The following is a 24,961-nucleotide window of genomic DNA, read 5'->3' on the forward strand; positions in this document are numbered from 1 at the left end:
ACAAGCAAGAGGAAGAATATGGTGTGCAAATGTGTAGACGTTAAGAACGTGTTAAGTCTCAAAGATTTGTATGTAGAAGTATAATATAATTAGATCATTATTGTTCACTAGGAATATTTAGTGCTTTTAAAAATTTAAGGTGTTCTTTCTAAGTTCGTTAACTACTGTAAATTTACTGTAGTAAATATTCATTTTCCTTACTACTTCCCTTGTCTCTATTTTAGCACCCCTGGGAATTTCAGTCATACTGATTCTGGCCCATTGTCCATTATAAAACTGCAGTAAATTTTCTGTTACATTCTAATTTAATTAAGCATTTTGGTTTTAATAATATTTCTTAATTTTCCTTTTAAAAAATCTTTAAAGTATCTAGCAGAACTAGTCTCTGGATGTTTTTCTACAAAAAACCCACAAAGCTCCTTTCATTAAATAATTTCATATGTGAAGAACAGAAAAGGAAGTTATCTCAACTTTTGTTTCTCAGACCTCCTTTCCTACCATTCTTCTTTGTGTGCTGCACACGTATTTTTTTTTCTGTTTCTCTCCCATTTACATGCTTTTCTTTCCTAACACTGTTGTTATAATGGTTTGCTAAGGTCTGTTCATTTCGTTTTTCTCCTACAAAATATAAATAATCCCAAGAAGCATTCTGCAGGTATTGGTGAAGTATGCTACTGGAACAGGCGGTGATACGGCTGGTTTAACATGCAGCACTGAACACATCATCAGTATATAGGTGTTAAACAATACCTGACTTTGTACATTCTCGAGTAACTTAATTCCCTTCAATAGCATGAGAATGAGCAGCTCATAAATGCAGAATAATTGGAATTTTAATTAGGTAGTGACTTAAGGATGCCTCCTGTTTACAAGGTAATAACACCTCTTGAGCTAAATGAATGCAGGGGCAGGTTTCAATTTAACAGCTTGTAAAAAATCAGTTGATTGGTTTCCACTATTAATCTTGGCTGTTCACAGTATCTAAGTAAACTTTGTGGCTGAGGTGCCGATGTTTGTTTTGGGCATGTGAATAGTATCCCAGCCCTGCCTTTGGTTCTCACCAAAGTCTTTAGGATGAGTTTTAAACAATTACAGTCTCAATGAGTACAGAATTGCTTTGCTATGGCATAAAATTGATGGTATCTACCTGCAGGTGTATACGTTCACTTTTGTGACTGTTTGAATACATGCCTTTTCATTTGTTTACAGTGGAGTAGTGAGAGGAATTTGTTTTCTTGTATGAGATAAGCATCATCATGTCTTTCCTAGCAGCTGCATGCACAATTAGGAGGCCCCAATTAAAGCTGCATTCAGTTCACACAGAGTGGCAGTGATTGCTGTCTATAATTTCTCCTGTGGTTTGACTTATAGGCATTAAGCATTAAGCTGTGCAGAACTTCTTTATTAACAAATAAAGTCAAGTCAAACAAGTCAAGAAAAAAAAATGCAACAAGCTGGAAACTGGTATGTAGGATCTTGGCCATTGTGCACTACCTACAGCTCCAGTGTCATGGTTTAAGGGAGGACTTGTGTCCCTTTTCCAATCGCTTTGTCAATGCCCCCTTCCCTACAAAGGGATCCCAGCTGCTTGGCTTCTTTACCCTCTAATTCCAGGCTACTGGCCCCATTATCCCAGCATCGGAGCAGCCAGGTGACAATATGCTCACCTGGACGACGGCTGAAATCTTTTCGTATATCTCGCAGCTCACTCAGGGATAGAGATCGGGTGGTCACTGCCTCGTTTATGAGTTCTTCCTCTTCTTCCTCCCCGGGCAGCGGCCGGCCCTCCTCCTCCTGTTCTTGTGATAGCCCTACTCTGGGGTAGTCTGCCTCGTCCACTTATTCCTCCTGCTCCTTCTTAGAAAAAGCTTCTTCGTCCCTTACTAAACGAGCCGATGCTTCCAATATTTCTTCTTGTATATAGGGGCGACTGATACCGGCACAGGTGGGTTCTTTGGTTCAGGCGCAGGGCCTGTCGCCAGGGTTGGAGTGGCTGCAGGGCCTGTTGGTTTATCGTCAGATCCAAAGACCTTCTCTTCCCCTTGAGGGTACTGAACAGTGTTGAACAGGGCTCGGTAGGCATGGGCCAGGCCCCAGCACGTTGCAGTGATCTGCATCTCTCTGTAGTTGCCAGGGTGACAGCATACTTTGTCCAAATATTCTACTAATTTTTCAGGATTCTGCACTTGCTCAGGGGTGAAGTTCCAAAACACTGGGGGTGCCCACTGTCCTAGGTACTTGCCCATCCTATCCCACACACCCTGCCACTCATAACTATCCAGCCTTGGGGCAGATGTCTGGATGATATTCTTAAATTGCTTATTAGCCTTAGACAAAACCGAAACAATATTCCCAAGCAATACCAATAGAAGTATCTTAACTACCCAGGGATGTTCAAGATACTGAAAAGTTATTGTAATGAAGGAGGAAACATCATAGAAGAAGGTAGTGAAGCTGCCATTCTGTATTTCCTCCATAAAAAACCTCTCAGAGGAAGAACTACAATTGCTAATTGTCTCCACAAGGTAGTACCTGAAGTACAGTAATGGCTTCAGTACAAAGCTCCAATACCAGATTAAGCTCAAGGCCAATGTTTTAATAACAAGTCTCCCAGGCAAAACATCAGTAACCACTGCAGAGCACAGCAAACTGCAAAAAACAACACTAATCTTTAACATGTACAGCAAAAAAAAGGTCATGATGCAGATCAGATAAACGAATATTGAGAACAGATGAATCAACATTGTGACCCACAACTGTTAACAGATATAAATTCCTTAATACGCTCTGGTTAATCTGTTACTATCTCAAACCCATCGAGCTCCACGTTGGGTGCCAAAAAGGACTGTTGTGGTTTAACCTCAGCCGGCAACTGAGCACCACACAGCCGCTCGCTCGCTCCCCCCCAGGTGGGATGGGGGAGAGAATCGGAAGAGTAAAAGTGAGAAAACTCATGGGTTGAGATAAGAACCGTTTAATAATTGAAATAAAGTAAAATAGTAATAGTAATAATAATAATAGAAGAATATACAAAGCAAGTTATGCACGATGCAATGCTCACCACCTGCTGACCGATGCCCAGCCAGTCCCCGAGCAGCAATCACTGCCCCCTGGCCAACTCCCCCCAGCTTATATACTGAGCATGATGTCACATGGTATGGAATATCCCTTTGGCTGGGGATCAGCTGTCCTGGCTGTGCCCCCTCCCAGCTTCTTGTGCACCTCCTCGCTGGCAGAGTATGGGAAGCTGAAAAGTCCTTGACTTAGTATAAACACTGCTTAGCAACAACTAAAACATCAGGGTGTTATCATGTTATCCTCGTGCTAAATCCAAAACACAGCACTGTACCAGCTACTAGGAAGAAAATTAACTCTATCCCAGCTGAAACCAGGACACTGAGAAAAGGAGTCTCCCCTCTCACCCTTCTCAAATAGCCACTGGGCAAATGACCAGTTTCCTTTGTTTAGGCTTGTGCTTTCTGTCCTCCTGGCCACAAGAATAAGTATTTGTATGTCTCCTCTGCTTCCATGTCAGCCACTCTGACTGCAGCGGGTACAGGCCATCTGAAGACTTCTGTGAATTCAAGCCTAAAATAATTCTAAAGCCAAATATACCTTTGTTTGTCCCAAGCGTTATCTGTGCCATCGTTACAGAAAGCTCAGCACTGCCAATCATTATGCCAAATGGAAGGAGAAAGGTAAACGAATTAGAATAGAGAAGGAACAGAGCACTGGAGCACAAGTGCCTTCTTGAAGGATGAGGAATTTCATTCACAACCTGCTTTTTTTTCCCCTCCTGAGGCTGTTCAGTTCCCACTGCTCCATAAAGGGACTTGATGTCCCCCGATTTCCTCCCAGCCCATGTAACTCTCCTTGTGTATGCGCATACATACTTGGTGGCACAGCATGTTTTGCTTTCATTGTTTAGGGATACTCAAAGTCTGTAAACACTGATCTCTTGGCTAATGCACTACAAAGAGCAAAACATCAGACATCCAGTCCCTGCAAAGAGTTTTAGGAGAAAATGTGTGGTTTCCAACTAAAAAGCAGGAACAGAAGCCCCAAAAGACTCAATTTCTGTAGGTATGAACAGCCAGTGGATAGTGATTCTGAAAAAAGAGGGAAAGAGCATGTCTGAATTGCCCTGATGTGCAGAAGTGTCAATGGAGGAAGGGCCTGGCTGGAGTATTTTTCCCCTTAATCACTACATAGGTCTCCTAAAGTAGCTGAGACCAAAAAGGGACATAATGGTCAGACTTAATTTTACAAGGTGCAGAATATTCTGACCCTCAGGCAGCAGAGCACTTCAGGCATCGGAGCAGAGCTAACAGTCAAGCCACTTGGTTGATGTTGAAGTGCTTTTCTGCACTGATGCTATGAGCTAGCATCTTGTAGGATACGGCCTGTACAGAATAAGATTAAAATCAGTTAATCACCTTGCGTATGTCAGGTGGTGACAGATCCAAAACCAGTCACTTACTTTCAAAAATAGATAGATTATTAATTTTGGGAAAACGATAAAGATGTCCACAAGAAGTTGCTCTTGTGTAGGGCCTTTACAAGATCAATTATTTGGCTTTTTATGGTCTCTTGACTGGTGCTAAAGCAGTAGTTAACTGGCAGTTTTGATGCTGATACACAAAGCAAGCCATAATAGAGAAGAAAGCCACCTTTAATTTCAAGCTCCACTAGAATCATGAAAGGAAAATTAATGTTTACTAAATGAAAAAGGATGATACTGCTGGAGAGAGGAAGTTTTGGTTAAGCTTTTAGGGGAACGTTAATAACTTTGAGAAATGGAAACATATATTATAAAACATGTTTAAAATGGCATAAACTTTAGAAAATCCAGAAGGTATTTTAAACTTACCTAAGCTCCTCAATGTGGTATCAAGTTTTAAAAATCAAGCAAACTCAATGATAGCTGGCATATGGAAGGAGGCTTTCTAGTGCTGACACATTTTCTATGAAAAATTAAATATAGCCTTATATTTAGAATACATGTTTTGAGGTGAAATGAGTCTGCTGATCAACTTTTGCACATTTCTGTAATGCCTCTGCAAATTCTCAGGGGAATCTGAGAAGCATCCAGGCTTGTTCCCTAGGAATATACTTTCATAAAGCTGCCACTCTGAGAGTCTTCTGACATATCACAGTGCAGTTGAGTTTTGCCTGTGATATGTTGCCAAGCACTATAAACGAATGCAGCTCTGAGATGGCAGGTCACTTTTTATTTTGCCAGACACAACAAAGAAGTGTCAACCTCTGACAGTTTTTAAAAGTAGGCTTTAAAAGAAATATCAAACCTTTTTTTTTCTAACCAGTCAGTATCTGAGAAGAAATGTTCACAGAAAAGGAGAGGATAAGGAAATTTGTGGAAGTGGAAGCTGCACTATGTGAGTGATTTAGCACTACATCACTCTGATTTTATGCTGATAAATACATTTGGGGTTAGGTGACGTGGACTTTATGCCATCAAATAAATGGGCAGTGGATCTGAGTTCACTCATCTGATGTGTGTGTGTGTGTGTGCACCACTGCGGTGGGATTATAACTGCTGCCAGTAATGCACTAGATTTTGTGATGATCTCACAGTTAATATGTGCTTTGGTCTTGCATTTTTGTTGTAGCACCTTGCAGTCCTTAGGTACCTTGAATTCCCTGCAGAGAACCCCCGTACTAACAGGAAATGGAAACATTTAGCAGGTGAATTGCCCGATTTAACACAATATAGCACAATCTATGAGCAGTAGGTGGGACAGGAACAAACTGCATCAGCTTTGGATCCCAATTCCACAGTCTAACACCGAAGTGCTCCGACTCTGTGAAGCACTTGCTGATGGTCGACGGGAAGTACTGGTCCTGTAAATGCTGGCCTGTGATGCTATAGCTTAAAAGCTGTATTTGCTTTAATGGGGTTTAAGGCTGGAAAAAGTACTGACTTTCTAACTGCTAAAGCATGTTAACAGAAACTGTAAAAAAACCGAAAAGTAAAAAAAAAGTGGCGCGCTCTCAATACCATGTCATAAATAAATGCTGCATTTTTCATAAGACTGCCAAGGATATGGCATAGTCATGAAAGCAGGGAAAAAATGTTGTAGGAGACAATCTCTGTATATTACTCGTGATAAAACAGCTTATATGTGATTGCTTTCAGCACTAGACTGCATTTCTTTTGAACAGGATTGCACTGGCAGTGTGGTGCAGGGTTTCCTTTGTAGCCATCTGGACAGCATTTGATCCCCCTATAGCAGTAGACTGATGAAGTCATTGCCAGCACTTCTTCCCAGTGTAAAAAATAACCAGGTTCACATTCACAGTCAGTCTAAAACGCAACCATTTCAAGCAACAGAAAAGGGAATATCATACTTACATGACCGCATTTCCCTTATAAGTGCCTTGCCTCAGCAGACAAGGAAATAGATCTTTTTCTTTTCGTCCCAGTAACTGCAGACCATTGGGAACTAGTCTGCACACAGGGAGTTCTTTGCTGGGGGAAGTTCAGCTAAAGGAGACTCAGAGGATGTGACTACAGAAGGTTCATCCACTCTTGAGTTGGTGGAAGCTACCCTTACACACGTGACAGTATGCCACATATGCTTGAAAAGCATATCGGCGAGCCCACTCGCCTCTGCTACAGTCACCAGATTCTTTTGTTCATGATTTCTGCTGATGCTGTTAGTTGAGAAGCAGATTAAATGGCTCCCAGTTTATAAAGAGAAGTAAGTTGCAAATTGTAGGAAAATTACATCTGAAATTATATATCAGTGCTAGTTCATTTTCAATTGTATTTGTAAAAAGTTTCCAGTACAACAAACAAGTGGTACATTGTGCACTAGGATAGTATTATGGAAATGTACAGCTAACATGGAGAGGTGCATAGGACTGTAATTTGTGAGTAACAAGGTGTATGTGCTCTGAATAAGTAATAAGAAAATTTCAGTATAGCTATAATATTGGTATTTGCTCTAAGGCTACTGCAATATACAGTAAGATTTCTGCACTGTGGCTCCCTTGTGTCGTCAGGTTTGCAATAGCATTCGCATGCCAGCCCTTCTGTCATCTCTCTTTCCTCCCTCTCCTCCCCATCACACCCTTAGTAAAACAGAAAACAAAGAAGATGACAGTATTATGTTAGGAATTGGTAGATGAGGTAAGGAGAGCAATCACTGCAGAATCTCAGTCAGATGAGTTTCAGGTTTGGTTATATTCATACTTGACTTTCAAATTCTGATATAGTCAGAGTGCAAAGCCATTTCCATTCTACTCCCTGTTTTCACCCTTTTGGAGCTTTCACAACATTCATCCTTTGAGATGTATTTTCCACCTTTTACCAGCTCCCAGAGGAGTGTGTGTCCATATATAATCATCTTAAAGTTCTAACTGAAAACTCTTACAGGTTTGTGAATTCAGTAACCATATGGCAAAAACCCAATATTTTTTTTCCCCACGAGCTTATTCACCATATATAGAGAAATTTGCTACATGAGTATAGATATATAGAAATATTAATACTTCCCCTGTTTTTTATTTGGCAAAATCTCCTATTAGAAAAGTAGATACCATTTTAGAATATCCCTTCTCCTCTGACTAAAGTCCATAGAGCGCATGGTCTTAAGTACAGCTATAGATATTGTAGTACAGCTATAGATACTGTGTCCCTGGTGCAACTTGGAAGCAGTGGTCCTGGTATTCATGACCTCACCTTGCCCACCTGCTATTCATGACCACAGTCCTGTCTCCAGCCCATGGACTGGCTGGTCTGCTGCTCAGAACTTTCTGTAGGTGTTTGAAGTCCGCCTGAGAGCTGTCAGGATGGGTTGCATCCTCTAGACTCTTCTTCTTTCACTTGCTGACGTTGTTTGTCCCAAGTTGCTCTCTTGTACCACCCAAATGCAGCTCTCATAAATCCAAGTTCTCCGTGCTGTCAGTGTATCTCATAAACTGCAGTGGCCCTGGCCAAGGCTGTAAAGGTTAGCCCCATCAACTCTTCCACTGTAAATCCCGAGAGAGAAGGTGCATGCCATTATGCTGAAGAAGCCTCCTGCTAACCACAGGGCTGGACAGGCCCCTTCCCAGCTGCTTTTGTGGTTCCAGGACAAACACAGCGGTGGAGTGGCTGCACATTTAGTTACTGTAAAGTTTTTGTATGCTTAATATCCTATCACAGACAGGAGACTTATACATTCAAGAGTCATTAGCATTAGGATGGGGATATATGTATTAAATTTTTCTTGTGCACCATGTGCAAATGTGCTTGACTTAACCAAACCTGGTCTAGTGGAAGGTGTCCCTGCCCATGGCAGGGGGGTTGGAACTAGATGATCTTTAAGGTCCCTTCCAACCCAAACCGTTCTATGATTCTATGATTCTATGATAAAACAAATCCTTTACTGTGTCTGTTTAAGAATAATGGCATGATTACTGCAGAAGCCAAGTTTTACATAATTATACAGGGAGAATTATTAGAAGAGCATTGCATTTCTGTATGGCGTATGACTATCATTCACACCACTTCTCAGCCCACACCCCTGCTTTATCCTGCATTCTCCATAGTAATAGCACTCTTCGTAGATGCCGAGAAAATGACTGTTGTAAGTTAAATTATTGTCTCTTTAATGACCACAGGAATAGCTACTGAATTTAATATATTGACCTGGGAAATCTGTTTTGCCCACCCTAAATGGCTGTCTGTCTTTAAATATATCTGCTCAGAGTGATGTGCATCATATAAATAAAACTACACAGACAGCATGTTTGTCAATCAGCAAAAAAGGCTCTACACCCGCTATCCCGGCACATATACTTTGTAAGCAGTGGTTTCCAACAGATAAATGTAATCAAGGTTTATATGCTCACAGAAGCCAACAGGATGGGATTGTTTCACTCGAAAGATCAGAAGAAAATCGTAACTAATGTTGTGGAAAATTACTTTGATATTGCTTTCTCAGTACAGCATCACAATTAGGTAGCAGTGTGAAGCACAGGGAAAGAATAAATGAATAGTAACAAATCAACACAAACAGCTACTGTCAGGAGTACTTTGCTCAGTGAAAGTAATGTAAGCATTACTTAAAGTTTTATGACTGTGGATTTTATACTGGTTTAAGTAGTACATCAAGGTCTCACTATCATGCTTGCTAGGACTAAAACAATCAAGAACAATTTCCGGAAGAGACAGATAAAACTAAAGTACCAAAGTATTTTTATTAATCTTCTTTCATAAGTTGTACTATCTTAAATTAAAGATGACTGAATGTACTAACAATGAAAAATGTCCTTTTGGACAATGCAAAATTCTCCTATGCTGCTTTTCAGTTGAAAATCAACGTTACCGACTTTTCTCCAGCCTTCCTGATGAGATTCCAGTGCCTGGCAAATACATTTTACTACATAGTAACTACATGGGAAATACAAAAGCAAAGGCTAATCCAATAAAACTTTGTCATGCAGAATCTGTTGTCCTAAGTAGCTTAATGACACATGCATTTGTCCAATTCTATTGAGGGAGCAATCAGACAAGCAAATTATAGCGATACCCAATCTCCATTAGAAACAGGCCCTTTTAAGGAGAAACACTCTGAACAGGGAAAGGGAAGGATCCTTCTCAGCTCACCAGAAATGTTGCTTCTGATTGACAGATTTTCACAGGAGACTGTCTAGTGATGAAATATGCCTACCTCTCTTTTTAATGAAATGAATGGATATTTTTTCCTGTGTCCTTTAAGCTGCCTAATATGTTTTAGTGATAACTGGTATCATTTTCAGAAGCAGGGAATGTGAGGAGTTTCTGAGTGCACTGGGAGTTGAAAGCACTTAACACACATGAAAATCAGCCAAACAGAAATAAGAGTAATTGTATTGAGCACCTTTTACTCAAGGGTACAGTCTGGTTCCTATTAACATAAATAGTAATTGAATGTGAGAATTGAGCAATTGATTACACACCTTTGGCAGTAACAGCATTGTTGGGATGTTCATGTTTTAGCTATGCAGAACCCTGCCCACAGCAATCGAGTACGTTACCGAGCGAGTTTCCCTGCTGGTGGTAGGAGCTCTGTTCAAACTTGCTTTTATTTAAATATGCTCGGGTGTCCCCTTCTACAGTTATATCCCTCTCAAAAATCACTTCACAGTGTACTACAATCAGCAGTCGGCGTTCAAGAGGTTTGTGGCAGAGAGAACAGAGGTACGACAGGTCAAGATGAGGGACCAATAATGAAAAAATGGAGAATAAATTGCACTGTTTTTGAGACACCACTAGAATTTCCTTCTCTTTCAGGAGCAAAGAATTAACTTTTCAATGTAAAGTTACAGATTCTTAGATGCACTAGAGTACTGCCTGCATTTGCTGTCCATATGTCTTTCCCTCCACCCCCAATCTACTGGCTAATTTCAGTTAAATGTGGCCAGTACCGCCAGTTTTAATCTGTAAGCTCTTTTGCATCTAAGTATACAAAAATAAATTGCAAAAGCACTGAAGGGACTGGTTAATTCTCTGCTTTGCACAACACCGATGATTCATTATTTCTATAGTTTCAGCTGAGTGGCTGCTTTCAAAATTGGTGTGCAGTTGGACTAAATAATAAACATATTAAAGTATAGATTGTTTAGTGACATGGAAATAAGGACTTAATAAACCTGGACACAGAAATTAGCACTTAATGTAAGTATTTAAGAGTTCTCTGTGTTAGGGTTCAGCTCCTTTAAAAATGTTAGTAACACTTTAAAATATACACAGTCACGTTCACTGTACAATGAAGGTGTCAATTGAATAGACTTTTTATAACGCACATATTTAGTCAAAGGAGAATTTCAGCGCATATAAGAGCAAGCAGTGATCAAACCTCGGCGCACAGGGGCATTATTATCAGCTGGAGTAACTGCACTGGCATTTGTCTAGGTTCTAAACCAGCCTTCATTACAGCCTTAGTCAAAGAGAAAGCGACTGTAAGTAAATCAAGAGATCTCGTGCTTTTTCATACTTCTTGTGTGCCCCTCCTTTAAAAGGAAACCGCTGTTTCAGCCCACAGGTTTTTAGTTCTCACATTGATGTGGTCTTTGTGGCTCTTCACAGTTTAAAGTTAGTAGCACAGGAAGATGGCACGCGTATGAATGAAAGTTATGTAAAGTTTAACGGAAGTTAAGCACGTTAAAGGAATGCATCCCAAAGTATTTTATGTCTCTGGCATGACTCATTTATGCATCTCTTATTTTGCATCTCCATGACACATAGAATACCATACACAGGCAAAGGGGGATTCAGAAGCATGTATTTGCAGGAACTGAACTTTTGGCAAAATTTCTCATTTTCATATTTATTGTGGTATAGCTGGTAGCAGAAGTTGTTCTCAACTTCAGCAGAAAATTAACTCCTGTGCACCTTGGCAAAGATTCCTGCATAATCAGTCAATTGGTTCTTGGAACTGTTTTTTAAGCAAACTCCTCTTTTTTTTTTTTTTTTTAAGAAATTGTTAATTAATTTCAAAATAGCCTTTATTAAAAAAAATTACATACCTTTGTTGAGGCAACTTCTGTGAAATATATAAAACATGTTAAGGGTATAAGTACAAAATGTTGAACACGAGCGACTGAGTCAAATAGAAGTAGGAATGCTAACCTGGTGTCTGCTGATGAACTATTTCTTCTGGATCCTGCAGGTGAATGAAGACAACGAGCCCAGCTGCTCCAAACAGCAAGATGAAGGAGAACATACATGTCAGCCTCATAATTATTGTTCTCGGATCAATCCAGTTCTGACCCAGGAAAAGAACTGTATGCAATCTCCAGGACACTCTTCACTCATAGTCTCATCTTCTCATCTGGAAGTCTGGCGTAATATGTCTACAAGAGGTAAAAAACCAAACCCCTACAACTTAACATATAGAACATTTATTTTTTCAAGGCAGATTAGTAGATTTAAGTCCTTGTTTAGACCAAGTAACTGATTTCTCTAGCATTTGTTTGGTACAGTTAATTGCAGTCATTCAGTCCATTTCTGCCCCATCAGTTTGTCTTTAATTATACGTCACTGTTTTTAACATGTTGAAAAAACAATGCAGAAAATCATTTAAAAAGCGCAGTTTGGGAAAAATGGTCATGCCATGGCTGCAATTTGCACAGAAACCCCTCTTAATAGTTTGCTTGCTTCAAGTGAAGCACGTGTCACTTTTTATTTTTCCACTGGTTAAACAATATAAAAACCATGAAGTGAGATAATGTGGGGGAAACGATCACACGAGCCACACCTTGCATGTCAAACATGAGGAGAAGATCAAACAACTGGCAGCTGCCTGCTTCACCCTTGATAAAAAAAGTCAAACTAAAATGGTGCAGCACAGTTCCCCATGCCGCCCGTTGAAAAAGCTCTGCAGGTGTATTGATTTCCAAGGGAAATACTGGTCACAATGCTTGGACGTCCTTTTACTGGCTTGCAGAAAACATGAGGAAAGAGAGCGTGGGCAGCAAGAGGGCTGTCTCTGCAGGAGTGATGGGCACAGCTGCCTCTCCTCCACTGGGAACTCCCAGCGAGTTTCTGGGCTTGGTTCTGCAAATTCTCACTGCTCACGGTAACACTTGCAGTTAAGTGCAGTCCCAGTGAAACCGCAGCAGCTCTAGTCCCAGATGGGCTGTGTGTCATTCTAAACCCCTCGCTGAGCACAGCCCTAAGGCAAATACTTCACTTTAAGCCCACGAATAGTCCTGCTGGAACCAATGTCCGTTCTGGTAAGACGCTAAGAAATGAACAAATGAAAGAACGGGAACCAGAGAGGGAAGCCGTTAGCGGTGCCACATGGCTTTATTAATTAAAATAAATGCTTTTGCCACACAACTATGCTGGTCCTGTGTTTTTCAGTAAGACAAAGGAAGGTGCATTAGGGCATGGGCAGTGGAACTGGTTCCCAAAAATGTAACCGGATTTCTTAGCAAATTATTGAACACAAGGGCTCAGACTGGAGATCAGCGACAGGTGGCAGGGATGGGGATCACTTTGCTTTTCTCATATTTCTAATTGTAAATGTGACCTGGTCTAAACGAAGGTTTTTGAAGGTGGTCTTTGTTTACAAAGGAGGTTTTAAGTACGGAAAGGCTGTGTGACATTAGTTTGCAGGGAGGATGGGTTGTGGAAAGATGATCATTCAAAGTAGTTACGCCAGGAAGTCTTTAAAGATCTGTTCTCAATGTGCCTTGAATATTTGGTGTCAGGGGCAACTTTTTTGCTTTTCATGGTTTCCATAGCTGGTTTTTAATTTTCTGCAGTGTACTGGTATTCTAAATTTCTAAAATGCACCACAGAAGAACACCAGCTGTGCAGTCCTGATGACGTCATTTCTGTGACTCTGATTGATAAGGTTGTTTAATGGCAACTATGCTTATTCAGTATGTAGAGCAGCCGGAGCTCCAGGCCAGGAACATTGGTGGATGCTTGTATCTTAAATGAATGCAGAGCGCTAAGTTCTCTCTATACATAGGAAAATTCAGCTTTATTTTCTGTTAAAATTATGGCAGACATTAACTGTGTATTTTTATTATTTTTTCGGCTTAAACCTTTCTCACCCCTTTAAAAGTAAAACTAAAAGAAAATGTCGCTAAGTTTTTCAGCACTAGTAAAGCCAAACCCTTATGGGTCCTTGGTGCAGGTCCATCTGTGCCTGTTGTGTGCATGTGTATGTAGTATGAATGGACTTTTTGCACATACATTTATTTTATATATATATATATTTTTAAGGGTCAAATACTAACTCTAAAGCCCTAGGGGAGTCAGATTAGGGAAGGAGGATTAGCCTTCAAAGCAACTGTGTTACAGTTCCAAACACTGCTGTTATAAGCAAACAATTAGGGAACATGAACCACCCTCTCTCTGGTTCACTACAGAATTTATTTGCGCTATTTGCATAGTCAGTGGTTTGGATAAATGGGTACTTCGAACCAAATACACGAGTGGCAAGGCTGGTACACCACCAAAATCACACCATCATTTTGTAAAACCGTCCAGTCAGAGCCTTCTAAGAATTGTATTTGATTGCCTAACATAAACATTTCCCTTTTTGTAATCTATTTACGCTCTCTGCATGCCCATGGGGAGGAGGATGCTACTACCCCAGTTTTACAGGACAGGCGTGAGGCAAGTGTCTTGCCCAAGATTATACAGAAAGGCTGTGACGGAGCAGGGAGTTGCAGGGTCTCCCAGCCCCTAGGCTGGCATCGGTGGCGCTGCCCTTCTCTGCTGGGAATGCCCCGGCAGCTGGTGGGAGAGAGAGCTGGCAAGAAACGCATGATCGTAATTCGAGAGAGAGCAGCTTAAAAACATCCACTTCCAAATAACAAGGGGTTTATATTTGCTTAACGCTGAGTTTTAAGGTCATTTTTTGAATGAATTATACCCTTGAGCAAATATGGGTTTCTAAAACAATTATTATTAGCTTAAAATGCTAAACCATTTTCCCTGGTCTTGATTTGTTGTAATGTTTTTGTTTGAAGTAGAGGCAGCATCAAGAAAGGGATCTTCCCTAGCCAGTTTTTAATTAGTGAGAGAAATGCTACAGTAGCAGTTTTTAACAGTTATAATGTTTCCATTATTCCACATCCTATAGGACAACTGTGTTCAGGATCACATAACCTTTTCGGTTAGACACTACAGTGTCTTCAGGACACCTCAAGATGCAACAGTAACGAAAGCTAGATGAAAGCATATGTTGAAAGAAGAAAGCATATACTGAAAGAAGAAAAGGCCACGTATACTTGCATAACTCTAAAGAAAGACTGCTGCTTATTGCCTGTTGCCATTACACGTCTTTGCAGGCAGTGAATATAGAGGGAGTCCAAGGAGGAAAAAGAAAGAGAACCTCTTTCCTCTCAACAAAATTATTACCTCTCAACAAAACACAAACTTCAGAGAGCTTTAAATTACGGGCCTAGGCTTTTCCCCTCCCTTTTCTCCTGTAATTATTTTTTCAATCAGTTGACTTTAATTAACGTGTCCTAGGAGAGCAAACCTGCTGAATGGGAACGGCTGTTTTATACATGCTGAGCACGAGCTTCCTGAGCCCCCCCCAGGCTGGTCGTCGAGTTACAGGAGCAGAGAAAGTCTGAAAGCAGTTAGCACTGACTGATAAATGTGAACGAAGTATCCTCGTTAAGGAAACATTTGAAAATATCGTTGACACTCAAATCACATAATTTTAAAAACGGATCAGGTAAAAAATGACAAAAAACCTTAGTGGAGCATCAGCTAACAGTTTCTTCAGGCAATACTTCCTCAGGCATACGAGGGAGAGGGATGCTGTATGTGGGAGCTTTGGACTGATCCATGCAGAGCCCCATTGTCTGGGAGGCAGAATTTGGACGAATCCATAGCCTCCACCTTACACTTTCGATTTGCCGTCATATACTTTAACTGTACTCCTCACAATGGGCAATAACATATTTTTATAATTCTTATTAGTATTACGGAGAGTGCAAGAAGATAAGGTTGCAAGCAGCTTCCAATCTAAACTCCATTTTCAGCTGCCCTGAACTTATTAAACAGATGGAGAGTGGTTCACTGGGACGTGCAATAATGAATTGAAACATCTAACTTTTAATTTATTCTTCCTTTATATATTTCTGTGGTGGATAAAACTCCTAGGTATCGATATATGTTTTTCTAAGCTTTCCCATTACCACAGTATGTGAATGCTCTGCCCTTGAAAGCAGCAGAAGTACGTGTATACACGGATAATAATTAGTGCTCAGATAGCACTTTCCAGTTCAAAGACATTCATTAATCACCATAGTACTCCTATGAATTGTGAGGTGAGGAAGTATTAGCATCGGGTAGGAGAATAGGTGTTGCATCATTAAAGCAAGCCTTATAAGGAAAAAGGTGTATAGTTTTAGGTAAAATTAATCCAAATATGTTTGTGGAAAATATTTGAACATTATAGCAAAATTTTCAGGCACCAAATCTTTTACTTACAAACACAGAAGCAGGACTAATTCCCCCCTGCTCCCAAGCAGTACTGAAAGACACTGCAAACCAAGATGATGGGAAAGATTTATTTAAATCTTTTGACAAGAGTGGCACTGAAAGTAGTGCTTTGTAGGTCTGCTTTTTTGCAATCACCCCCTGGAAGCCTAATGGCTGAACATTTTTACTGTGAGCAATTTGACGTTATGATAATGGATCAGTCCAAGAAAGACAACGAGACGGTTTTCTACCAATGCCTCTGTTGTTTGATTCCTCATCTGAGATGGGACAGCCAGGCTGCGCTCAGGGTTGTGTCTAATAGCACATGGCTGTTTGTTCATTCATGAGTTTTGCGGACATGACATTCTCCCCCTTGTCTGCTAACAAGTCTGTGTGAAGAATGGCATTGATAAGATAATAATCTAAGGGCACGATGTAATTCTTAGCTAGAAACTCAGCGGATTGCCTTTGGTCCATCTAGAACTGGATCTTTCCCTAAGATCCAGCATCAGCCATGTTGATGCTTCAAAGGAAAGTAGCTTTGCAGAGCAAAGTGGTAGGATAACTTGCCCCCAGAAAAAGGTTTGTCGATCTTTAGTTGAGGTCACCTTTTTATGTGGGTAGCGTATCTGAGACTGGCTGTCTTAGGAAAACATGATGTCAGGGTATGCAGCTTTCACAGCACTACCAACAATTGCTTTCCAAGAGCTTGGTCACTCGCAGAGAACAGGAAGGATAGGGGGCATGAGATATCTACAGCCCCTCATTTCTCTCTGTTGGCTGCTCACAGAGACCTTGCAGAACCCAAGCTACCCGACTCTCTGTGTAATTGGGTCCCGGTGTGCTTTCACTCCCCCGGATAGTTGGTGACCAGCCCAGCTAAATTAGCCTGAAGATGAAAGGAACTGTGCCAAGATGAGAACAGAAGAGGCTCTTTTCCTATGTGGCACCAGGGGAAGGGAAGGACCAAGGTGGGCCAGAGACCCCATAAGGCTCCTGCCCACTGCAGGGCACCTTTATACTCTCCCTTTCTGGGGCTTCACTGCAAGGTGCCGATGCAGCTCCCAGTGAATCAAGGAATGCAAACAAATGCCAGCATCAGGTTTACATTACTATATACATCAGCAAGTCAACAAAATATCCAAGTTGTTTGCAAACACATACTGATTGCTAAATTGGACAATTACAAATCACCTATGAATGAATGTAAATGCCTAGTTCACATGTACATGGTAAACTTCATTTCTCACGCTGTGCGAGCTTTAGTTGATATTCCTTTAGTTGATAGCAGGCTGCCAGTACAGAGTGGAGTCAAAGCCCACTGTTTATTCAAAGGAGGGCAGCAGTATGCAGGTGTCTTTGCCTTTTGAAAGCAGGGATTGATGCGTTTCCACCAGGCGCTTTGTGTGCTGTTGAATAACCAGGTACTAAGCAGCAGAGATTAGCTTGGGCATGGGCTCCCGCTGCTGTGGTTATACCATTCTTGGGAGGCAAACTGGGATGTCTGCATGGTGCTGTGGAGCTCTCTGTGGAGGTACGGGTCCGTGCAGCGCTATCTGGGCTCTCCGTACGGAGAAATGTGGCACTGCGTGGGCACAGCCTCAGCGGTGTCTTTTATCTTTGCCAAACTGTCCTCAGTTAACGGCATGCATTGACTGGTAGTATTGCCAGTTCAGAAAGAGATGTTTATAAATGCAGAAACATTTTTATAAGTCAATCTTCACCTGATAGAAATAAAAACTACATGTTAAATTTCAGCACTCCCCTAGCTGATCTGGGGAAGTTTAACTGTGAGCTGTTGTCTTCTACTGGATTTTGTTTTGTGCGTTCTGAAAGCGCACCGTAATGGAGCACTTACTTTATGCGTTACTAAGATAATTTTACTTAGATCGTGTAAGATAGTTAGACACTGGGATAGTGACTGTGGGCAATTAACTGAATAGAAAAAAAAGGGACTACTATTACTACAAGAATATCAGAAAAAGTTATTTGCTATTATTACTGAAATGATCACTTCTAGATACATTAGCTGTGTTTCTATGAGTTGTGTGAACAATGGCTGCTTCTCATCTCTGAAGCTGAGCCAAGCATGCATTTCCTTGCTTCAAAGCACTTACAGAGACAAAAGGCCTTCAAACCCAGGGCACTAAGTTTTCCCATCACTCAAGTGTCCATTCTCTGCTTTACCCCTGACTTCTAGATCACGCTTGTCGTGACATTTACAGAAAAAGGGATTTATAAACATTATTTGTATTCACCAGTAAAACTAACTTTTTATAGCAGTTTTACAAATGCAGGCACTGTACTAGAGGTGGAGATATTAAAAGTCATATTATTCTGTAGCTGTCAGCACTTCTTGGAAATAGGAAATGCAAATGAATCCCAAGTATTATGCCCCAAATCCTCTGGCTTCTTTAGCATAGGAAGTAGGAAACTATTAATCCTGTGGCTGCTTCCATTCACCAAACATTCATCTTTGGGTGCTGGATTTTCTGTCACTATATTCTTGCTCATGTATCAACAGAACAAAAACTTCGATCTTCCCTGAGATTTGGAAAGAACAAATTTGTTTCCAGCTGATATTTCAAATCAAAACATTTTGTTTGGCTTACTTCAACTTCATCTGTAATTATGTTCTTCTTTGTGTAATAACAAAAAATAAGTATTTTGAAGAAGGGTGAAATAAGAAATTTTAAGTTGAATCTGTTCAAAATACCCTGACCCTGAAATCTCCCCAAAATTCTTTCCTGAAAAAAATCTGGATTCATATTTTTCCTTCATATGGGGAAGGGAATTAAACCTGCTTCAATGAAATCACGAGTGAAGTTAAAGGTTCCTCTGACTCCGACAAATCCTTGGAAATCAGAAGTGAAGTACTTGAATGGAGAGAGGTGGCTCAGCCTTCCCACCTCTCTGTAATACCAGCCAACGTCTGAAGGATGGTGGTGAACCCTTGCCCCCAGGTAGCTCCAATGGGGACGTCCTGAGCCGCCTGTCAGCGCTGCCAGGTGCACAGACCAGTTTAGCAGTTTGAATTCAAGAAGCGAAAGCATACCTGCCTTGTGTGATTTTATGCAGCACTACTTTGAGCTCTCGGTTTTCCTAAGAACCACTTGCAGCAGCAGGAATTGGTGCTTGGGTGAATCGGACCTACTGACCGGCCTGATGACCTGGCACCTCTTCTTTCCTGCAGCTTAATTAGTCTCTTCTGTGTCCCAGCGATCCTGAATGAACATGCTAAGCTGACCACCTATGTTACGTGCCACCCAGCGCACACCATCAGTGTTGTAGGAAATTAGGCAGAACTTACTGCCTTTTAACAGCACTATTCTCCAGTCACTGATGTCATTATGCATCTTGGCTTTCAGCATCTCCTCCAATTATGCAAAATGGGGATTTCTCAACGTGAAGAGAGTCCTGAAAATTATAGGATCCTCTTTTGCTCACATATGCACGAAACCATAAACCGCAAAAAGTGGGGCAAAGGGGGTTTAGAGGCTTTCTTTTATTCTGGTGGAAATTTGTTTTGTCAGGTATCAGTGGGTCCAGTTCTACTCTGTTATGTATACCAGTTCTGTCCTTTGGACCTGCACACCACTAGAAGGTATATTCACCCATATAACGTGCCAAAACCTGAATTTTGGCGTAACTGCAAAAAGCTATGATACTGTTTATGTGGCTGAAGTCAGAGTGATAACATATGACCTCTTTTGCCCATTCCAAAACCCCCGGCAAAGCTGCTAAAGCTGCTTCTCTCATTTCCATCACACATTGCAATAGGAAGCGGGCACTTCTGGTTTCCACTTTCATCTACAAGACCAAAAGGGACAGCACTCAGTAAACAACCAAAATAATCCTTTCAAAGTCGAGAAGATTTCTTTCCTATCTTCCTGGGTGCATACTGTAGCAGGAGTCATGTGTTACTGATCTCCTCAGTACTGCAGCAGGTCCTTAGCAAGTTAATACACACACCTCTCCAAGATCCTCGAGGGGCTATAATACTATTCCTAAACTAACATATAATCTCTAAAGCAGTTTGCATTTGAAATGAAAAAAGTCTCCTTTACTTTGTTTCAAATTAACATCTCACAGGAGCTGTACAGTGACAGTGTAAATAGTGAGTGTCAATAATGAACTTGTCCAGCTTTCTTCCACACCAGAGCAGAAGGCACACAATTTGCATGGCAGATCTCACGCGTAGGCAGCCCGGCCCTCCCAGGCTCTGCCTGGCAGCAGGATTTATAGAGGTATTCTCCCACTTACAATATTTCATACAGAAAACTGTGCTGAATGCAGTGAACTCTGTTGTAAAATACAGTGGAAAGGTTCCTAGTTTTTCAGGTGCCCACTTGGTTCTAGTTAAGAGTCCGGTCTGAAATTCTTCCCTCTCACTCCACTTGCCTCAATCTCTGTTCTATTTAAAGTAACTATCACATTTTCAAAGGTTCTTTTAGATGATTGCACCATTGTAGGACAGTGGTGGTTGCACATCCCTGAAGGTGCTTTGTTTGTCTCTTCTATAGGTTTCCAGGCTATTCCAAATAAAAACGCCTTCTTTCAGAAGATACGACGCACCTGGAGTAAGCTGGACTTCCAGAGGTACCAGACAAGTAATTACCTCAGACATAGTCTCTCCTTTATGTCAGTAAGAAGCAAATATACATTGGAGTTTGCTTTTATAAATTAATTTTTCTGTGCAGTTTTAGGTGTGTTGTGGTAAGGAGAAAAAGAAGACAGAACTTAAAGATTTTATGAGCTGCTTTTGTATATATTATCATAGAATCATAGAATGGTTTGGGTTGGAAGGGACCTTAAGGATCATCTAGTTCCAACCCCCCTGCCACAGTCAGGGACATCTTCTACTAGACCAGGTTGGTCAAAGCCCCATCCAACCTGGCCTTGAACACTTCCAGGGATGGGGTATCCATAACTTCTCTGGGCAACCTGTGCCAGTGCCTCACCACCCTCATAGTGAAGAATATATATTCTTTTATTTTATATATATATATATAAACTTAAAAAATATGTTCCTAGCCATTGGGTAAAAGTTTTATTCACATGCCAAACCTCTTGACATCATGAGATTTTAAAAAGTTTTTATAACGACAATTTTGAGTAGCTTTATGTATATATATGTGTGGGGCCCTGTCCTCCAAAATTATGGCTTAACTTTGTGCCATACGTAACACGGTTCATATAATACGGTGTGGAGATTCATGATTCTTCAATGCTATTTCCTTTTCCTAAACGATAAAAGTATCAGAAGTGGAGATTCTTTGGGAGTTGTGAGCAAGCAAGAAAAACAGGAAAACTGTGAAATGGTCCCTGTAAGCTAGGAATTAAAAACCTTTGCCACAAGTGAGGGTGGTTTTAATTCTGCACTTGAGGAAACAAAACACAGAAAAATTTCTGCAAAAGCAGAAAGAAAACAACCTCCTGGCTCACACTGTGTCTAGTTCATTGTGATGCTACTATGGTTACTTCAGGAAGAAGAAAATAGCCCTCGTAACCTTGAAATGGAACATTTTGCTGTGACAGTGGAGTGGGTTCCTTTATTGATTTGAGCAACTTTTGTAACGGTGTACATCTGACTGTTTTCACCTAATACTGGCTCTTAATCCTTCTAGCCATGATGACTAATTTGTTTCTTATTGAAATTTTACAAATGCTTTCTCCCTAATGAAAGATCACCATCTGTTTAGTCAAGGTACTTTTTCACTTAGACTATGCCCGTATGTCAGAGATATGTTATTTCCTCTTGTTCTTGATTTGGGCAGTTGAAACCTAGCAGCTAATTGAAAGGACATATTCTATAGGTAGATCCAGTTGGAAAACTATTCTTTTTTTTCTTCTCTAAAATGCCTCTTACATTTTCTTTCCAGCTGAAAATTTTCGCCCAGGATATATTGCAAAGCAAACTGAAATAAATATTTGCATTTTATTTTGAAGGGCAATTTCTAAACAAAATGAAATAGAATTTTTATTTTGAATTCAGTTGTCACGTTACTGCAGTGTATAAAGGGAAGCTGCACTGAGTGCTGAAGGATTAGTTGGCTGGGTGTGCAGAGACATAGCTGTGACATGCCGCCGTCTGCATGGGCTGGCAGGTCTGAAGCAGGGACTGAGCCCCTCCAGCTCACGTGCCATGTGGGACCAAAGGGAAGAAGCCCTTCTGCAAGCTGAGAGATCTCCTAGGTGTGTATTAGGGAAGAGAAACATCTGGGGGCTTTGCCATCACTTAAAGAGGAGTGAAATGGTTCTGTGTAATGATGAGTGAGGGAAAGTACATGTAGAAGCTGGTGGAGTTGCAGAGAGGCAGAGCTGTGACATGGTCAGGAGTTTCCTGGGGAAGCAAGCCGAGCGTTTGCTGTAGATGGTGCCTGTTCAAAGGCAGCATGAGGGTATGCTTAGCAGTATTACACTGGAGCATTGCTTACATTGGGCGATGAGCATTTGCCCTACCCTTGCACTTCTTGGCTTCCGAAAGTTTTGCATTTTGGTAAGGTCAGCTTTGGGGAAAGGGTGCGATACTATCTGCAGCTTCAGCACAGTTGTACTTTGAGAGACAGGAGTGCATAGCTGCCAACAGAGCCACCGAGGAGACAGACATGGTTTGTGTTCAGAAACGTGGCTGTTTCATTAGGTGGTGGTTGCAGTAACTGTAAGACTGGGTGAGAAAGGAAGTGCAAGGTTGTCTGGCAAAGGACCGTAGGTCCCCATTCACACAGGGGAGCAGAGACACCAGTATGATGGTCACTGTATAAGGAAGTGGGATGCCTACGTGCGATGCACCTCTAGTTCTTCCTTATCTGTATGCTACTATGCACCAGAATTTCAGACACTCCAAATTTCAGAGCAGTCAGAGGAAACATGGATTTCAGAGCAACTACTCAGCCTTTTAAACAGAAGGGGATTTTCAATATTGAGCTGTAATGAGAATCCTGAATAGGCATGAACTCTCTTTAAAATCAGTTCTGTAATGCTGGTAGAGTGGGAGAATATTACTGTTAGGTTTGCTGTTATTCAATTATTTTTAAGCACCTTTTGTCAGATTTGTAATAAGAACAGATAAGGCAACTAGCTGCTAGGCATACTTGTGTGCTGTAAATATTGGAGATCATTAAATGTCACTGGGAAAGTTCCTGTTGTTACACTGATACTCTATAGGAATGGATATACTTTATTGACTCGATGCATTTGACATCAGACTCGGTTTGTAACTCCATCCCTTCTCATCTTCTGCATTCAGTGAGGGGAAGGTAGACGCAGCCTCAGAACTTCTGTTCTTTCCTCCCTCTTTTTGCTGTAATGTACACAGGCATAATGATGCCTGCTCCAGGAGAAGGAACAATTGTCAAAGTACGTGTGACACAGAGGAATCCTCCTGGGGAAGAAAAAGGGTATTCTGGTATTCCCCTCCACAGCACCAATGCTCTGGCTGTACTGTTGAGACACATACCAGCATGTTAGTACTGGTGAATTAGGCTCAGATAACTGAACAGCAAACATAATATAAAATAGGGATCTTTTCCCGTTTGGTGTGTTTAGCCCTGTACCAGGCACGGTTATTCAAATGCTGGGAGATGGCTCTCAGGGCTGGCGTTATCATCTCATCCCTGTGCCTGTGCTGTCTCTCCTGTGGGTTGACACCGATCAAGTTCTGGCTGAGGGCTGGGAGAGATGTTACCGCAAGCACGAGTATTTGCATTCATTACTGAAATCGAGGCATTCACATTCAAAGAACCTGACTGAAGCTCAGAGAAATTATTGTTAGTTTTCTGAAGTCACTCACATTTAATGGTTCCGTAAAAGGTACCAAAAGAATTGGGTTTTGACTGTAGATACTGTGTTGTATGTCACAAGCAGTAAAGGAAGGCTGAGACTTAACAGGTGCAAAGATGACTTGCCTGAATAAGACTTGGTAAGACAAATTTCAAACACATTCTGCACACACAGAAGCATCAGTATTTGTCCTGGCACCAATAACAAACACCAAAGTTTATCTTGGTTTTTTTTGTTGTTTCGTTTTATGGTTCACATCAATGTAATTATCTGTGCCTCACAATCTTCAGTGTTTCCCCTTCCGACACTTGTCTGAAGGGAAGAAGTAATTGCATTGATTTTGTATTTTTTTTAACATATAGATGCACTGTTGCACAGGGAGGAGTTATGTGATTTGCATGAAGTTATCCGGGATATTTCTTTTGAAAGCAATAGCTGATTCTGGCTTTCTCACACCACAGATAAAGACTAATCATGAATTCATTAGTGATAGATGAAATTAAACTACTATTTTTATACACTTTTTTCCAAAGGCTTGATCAAGTATTTGTCTTTTAAATACAAAACCCATATGGAGTAAAATGTGTATCTGAGGGGAGTATTTCCTACTAGTAATATTACTAGGGTAGTGTCACTATTGATATACTCTTAATTCCACAAAGCTTGAAGAACCTTGGTTAAAAAAAAGCAAATACTATTGTAATGCAAAAGGTGACCTGTGAAAAGTCAAGGCTAGAGTCAAGGACCAGGGGTGCTGCCATATGCTGTAGGTCTTGTTCCACACCTGCAACCCACTGAGCACTGCAGCTCTCGTAGCAATTAAGGGACGTCTAATTCTTCTCCTTTCTGCGCAGTGTTTGGCAGAGATACGGTTCAAGTTAGTCTGACTGCTTAGCTTTGGATTTTGTTGGCTACATCACTGTAATATCCCTTTTGGACTTTAATTTTCCAATGATAGCACATTGCTAAATGGTTTTCTTGCTCAGCCATACCGGTTTGTACTCCATGACTTCGCTGGGGTCGCCTAGAGAAACCAAACAAGGTCCAGTCCTGCAGCTCTGGTGCCGGAGCTCCTGGGGCTGTGTGAGTTTATTATCCTACATGCACAGTTTGAAAGGAAAAAATTAAATATCTGCACTTTCAGATCTAGGGTTTCCTTAAGCTTTCGTTAAACTTAGGTGCCAGCAGCTACCGGTTACAAACAGATCATGGAAAACAGTGCCAGAGGGG

The 24,961-nt window shown here is 41.0% G+C and overlaps 2 protein-coding genes across 3 annotated transcripts in view; both read right to left on the minus strand.

Annotated features, from left to right (window-relative positions):
* KCTD15 (potassium channel tetramerization domain containing 15) overlaps window positions 1-11,658 on the minus strand; it is a 230,773-nt gene extending 219,115 nt beyond the window's left edge. The window contains exon 1 of the mRNA XM_076349148.1: window positions 11,621-11,658. The gene's annotated coding sequence lies outside the window, so the exon portion shown is untranslated. The remainder of the gene's footprint in view (window positions 1-11,620) is intronic.
* CHST8 (carbohydrate sulfotransferase 8) overlaps window positions 1-24,961 on the minus strand; it is a 192,685-nt gene that overhangs the window by 135,479 nt on the left and 32,245 nt on the right. For both annotated transcript variants that reach the window (XM_076349141.1, XM_076349140.1), the window contains exon 2: window positions 11,621-11,844. In XM_076349141.1, the coding sequence (XP_076205256.1) occupies window positions 11,621-11,729 (109 nt within the window). In that variant the 5' untranslated portion in view covers window positions 11,730-11,844. The remainder of the gene's footprint in view (window positions 1-11,620; window positions 11,845-24,961) is intronic.

The sequence above is a fragment of the Aptenodytes patagonicus genome, chromosome 11 (genome assembly GCF_965638725.1).
Source record: "Aptenodytes patagonicus chromosome 11, bAptPat1.pri.cur, whole genome shotgun sequence".
NCBI classification, from domain to species: domain Eukaryota; kingdom Metazoa; phylum Chordata; class Aves; order Sphenisciformes; family Spheniscidae; genus Aptenodytes; species Aptenodytes patagonicus.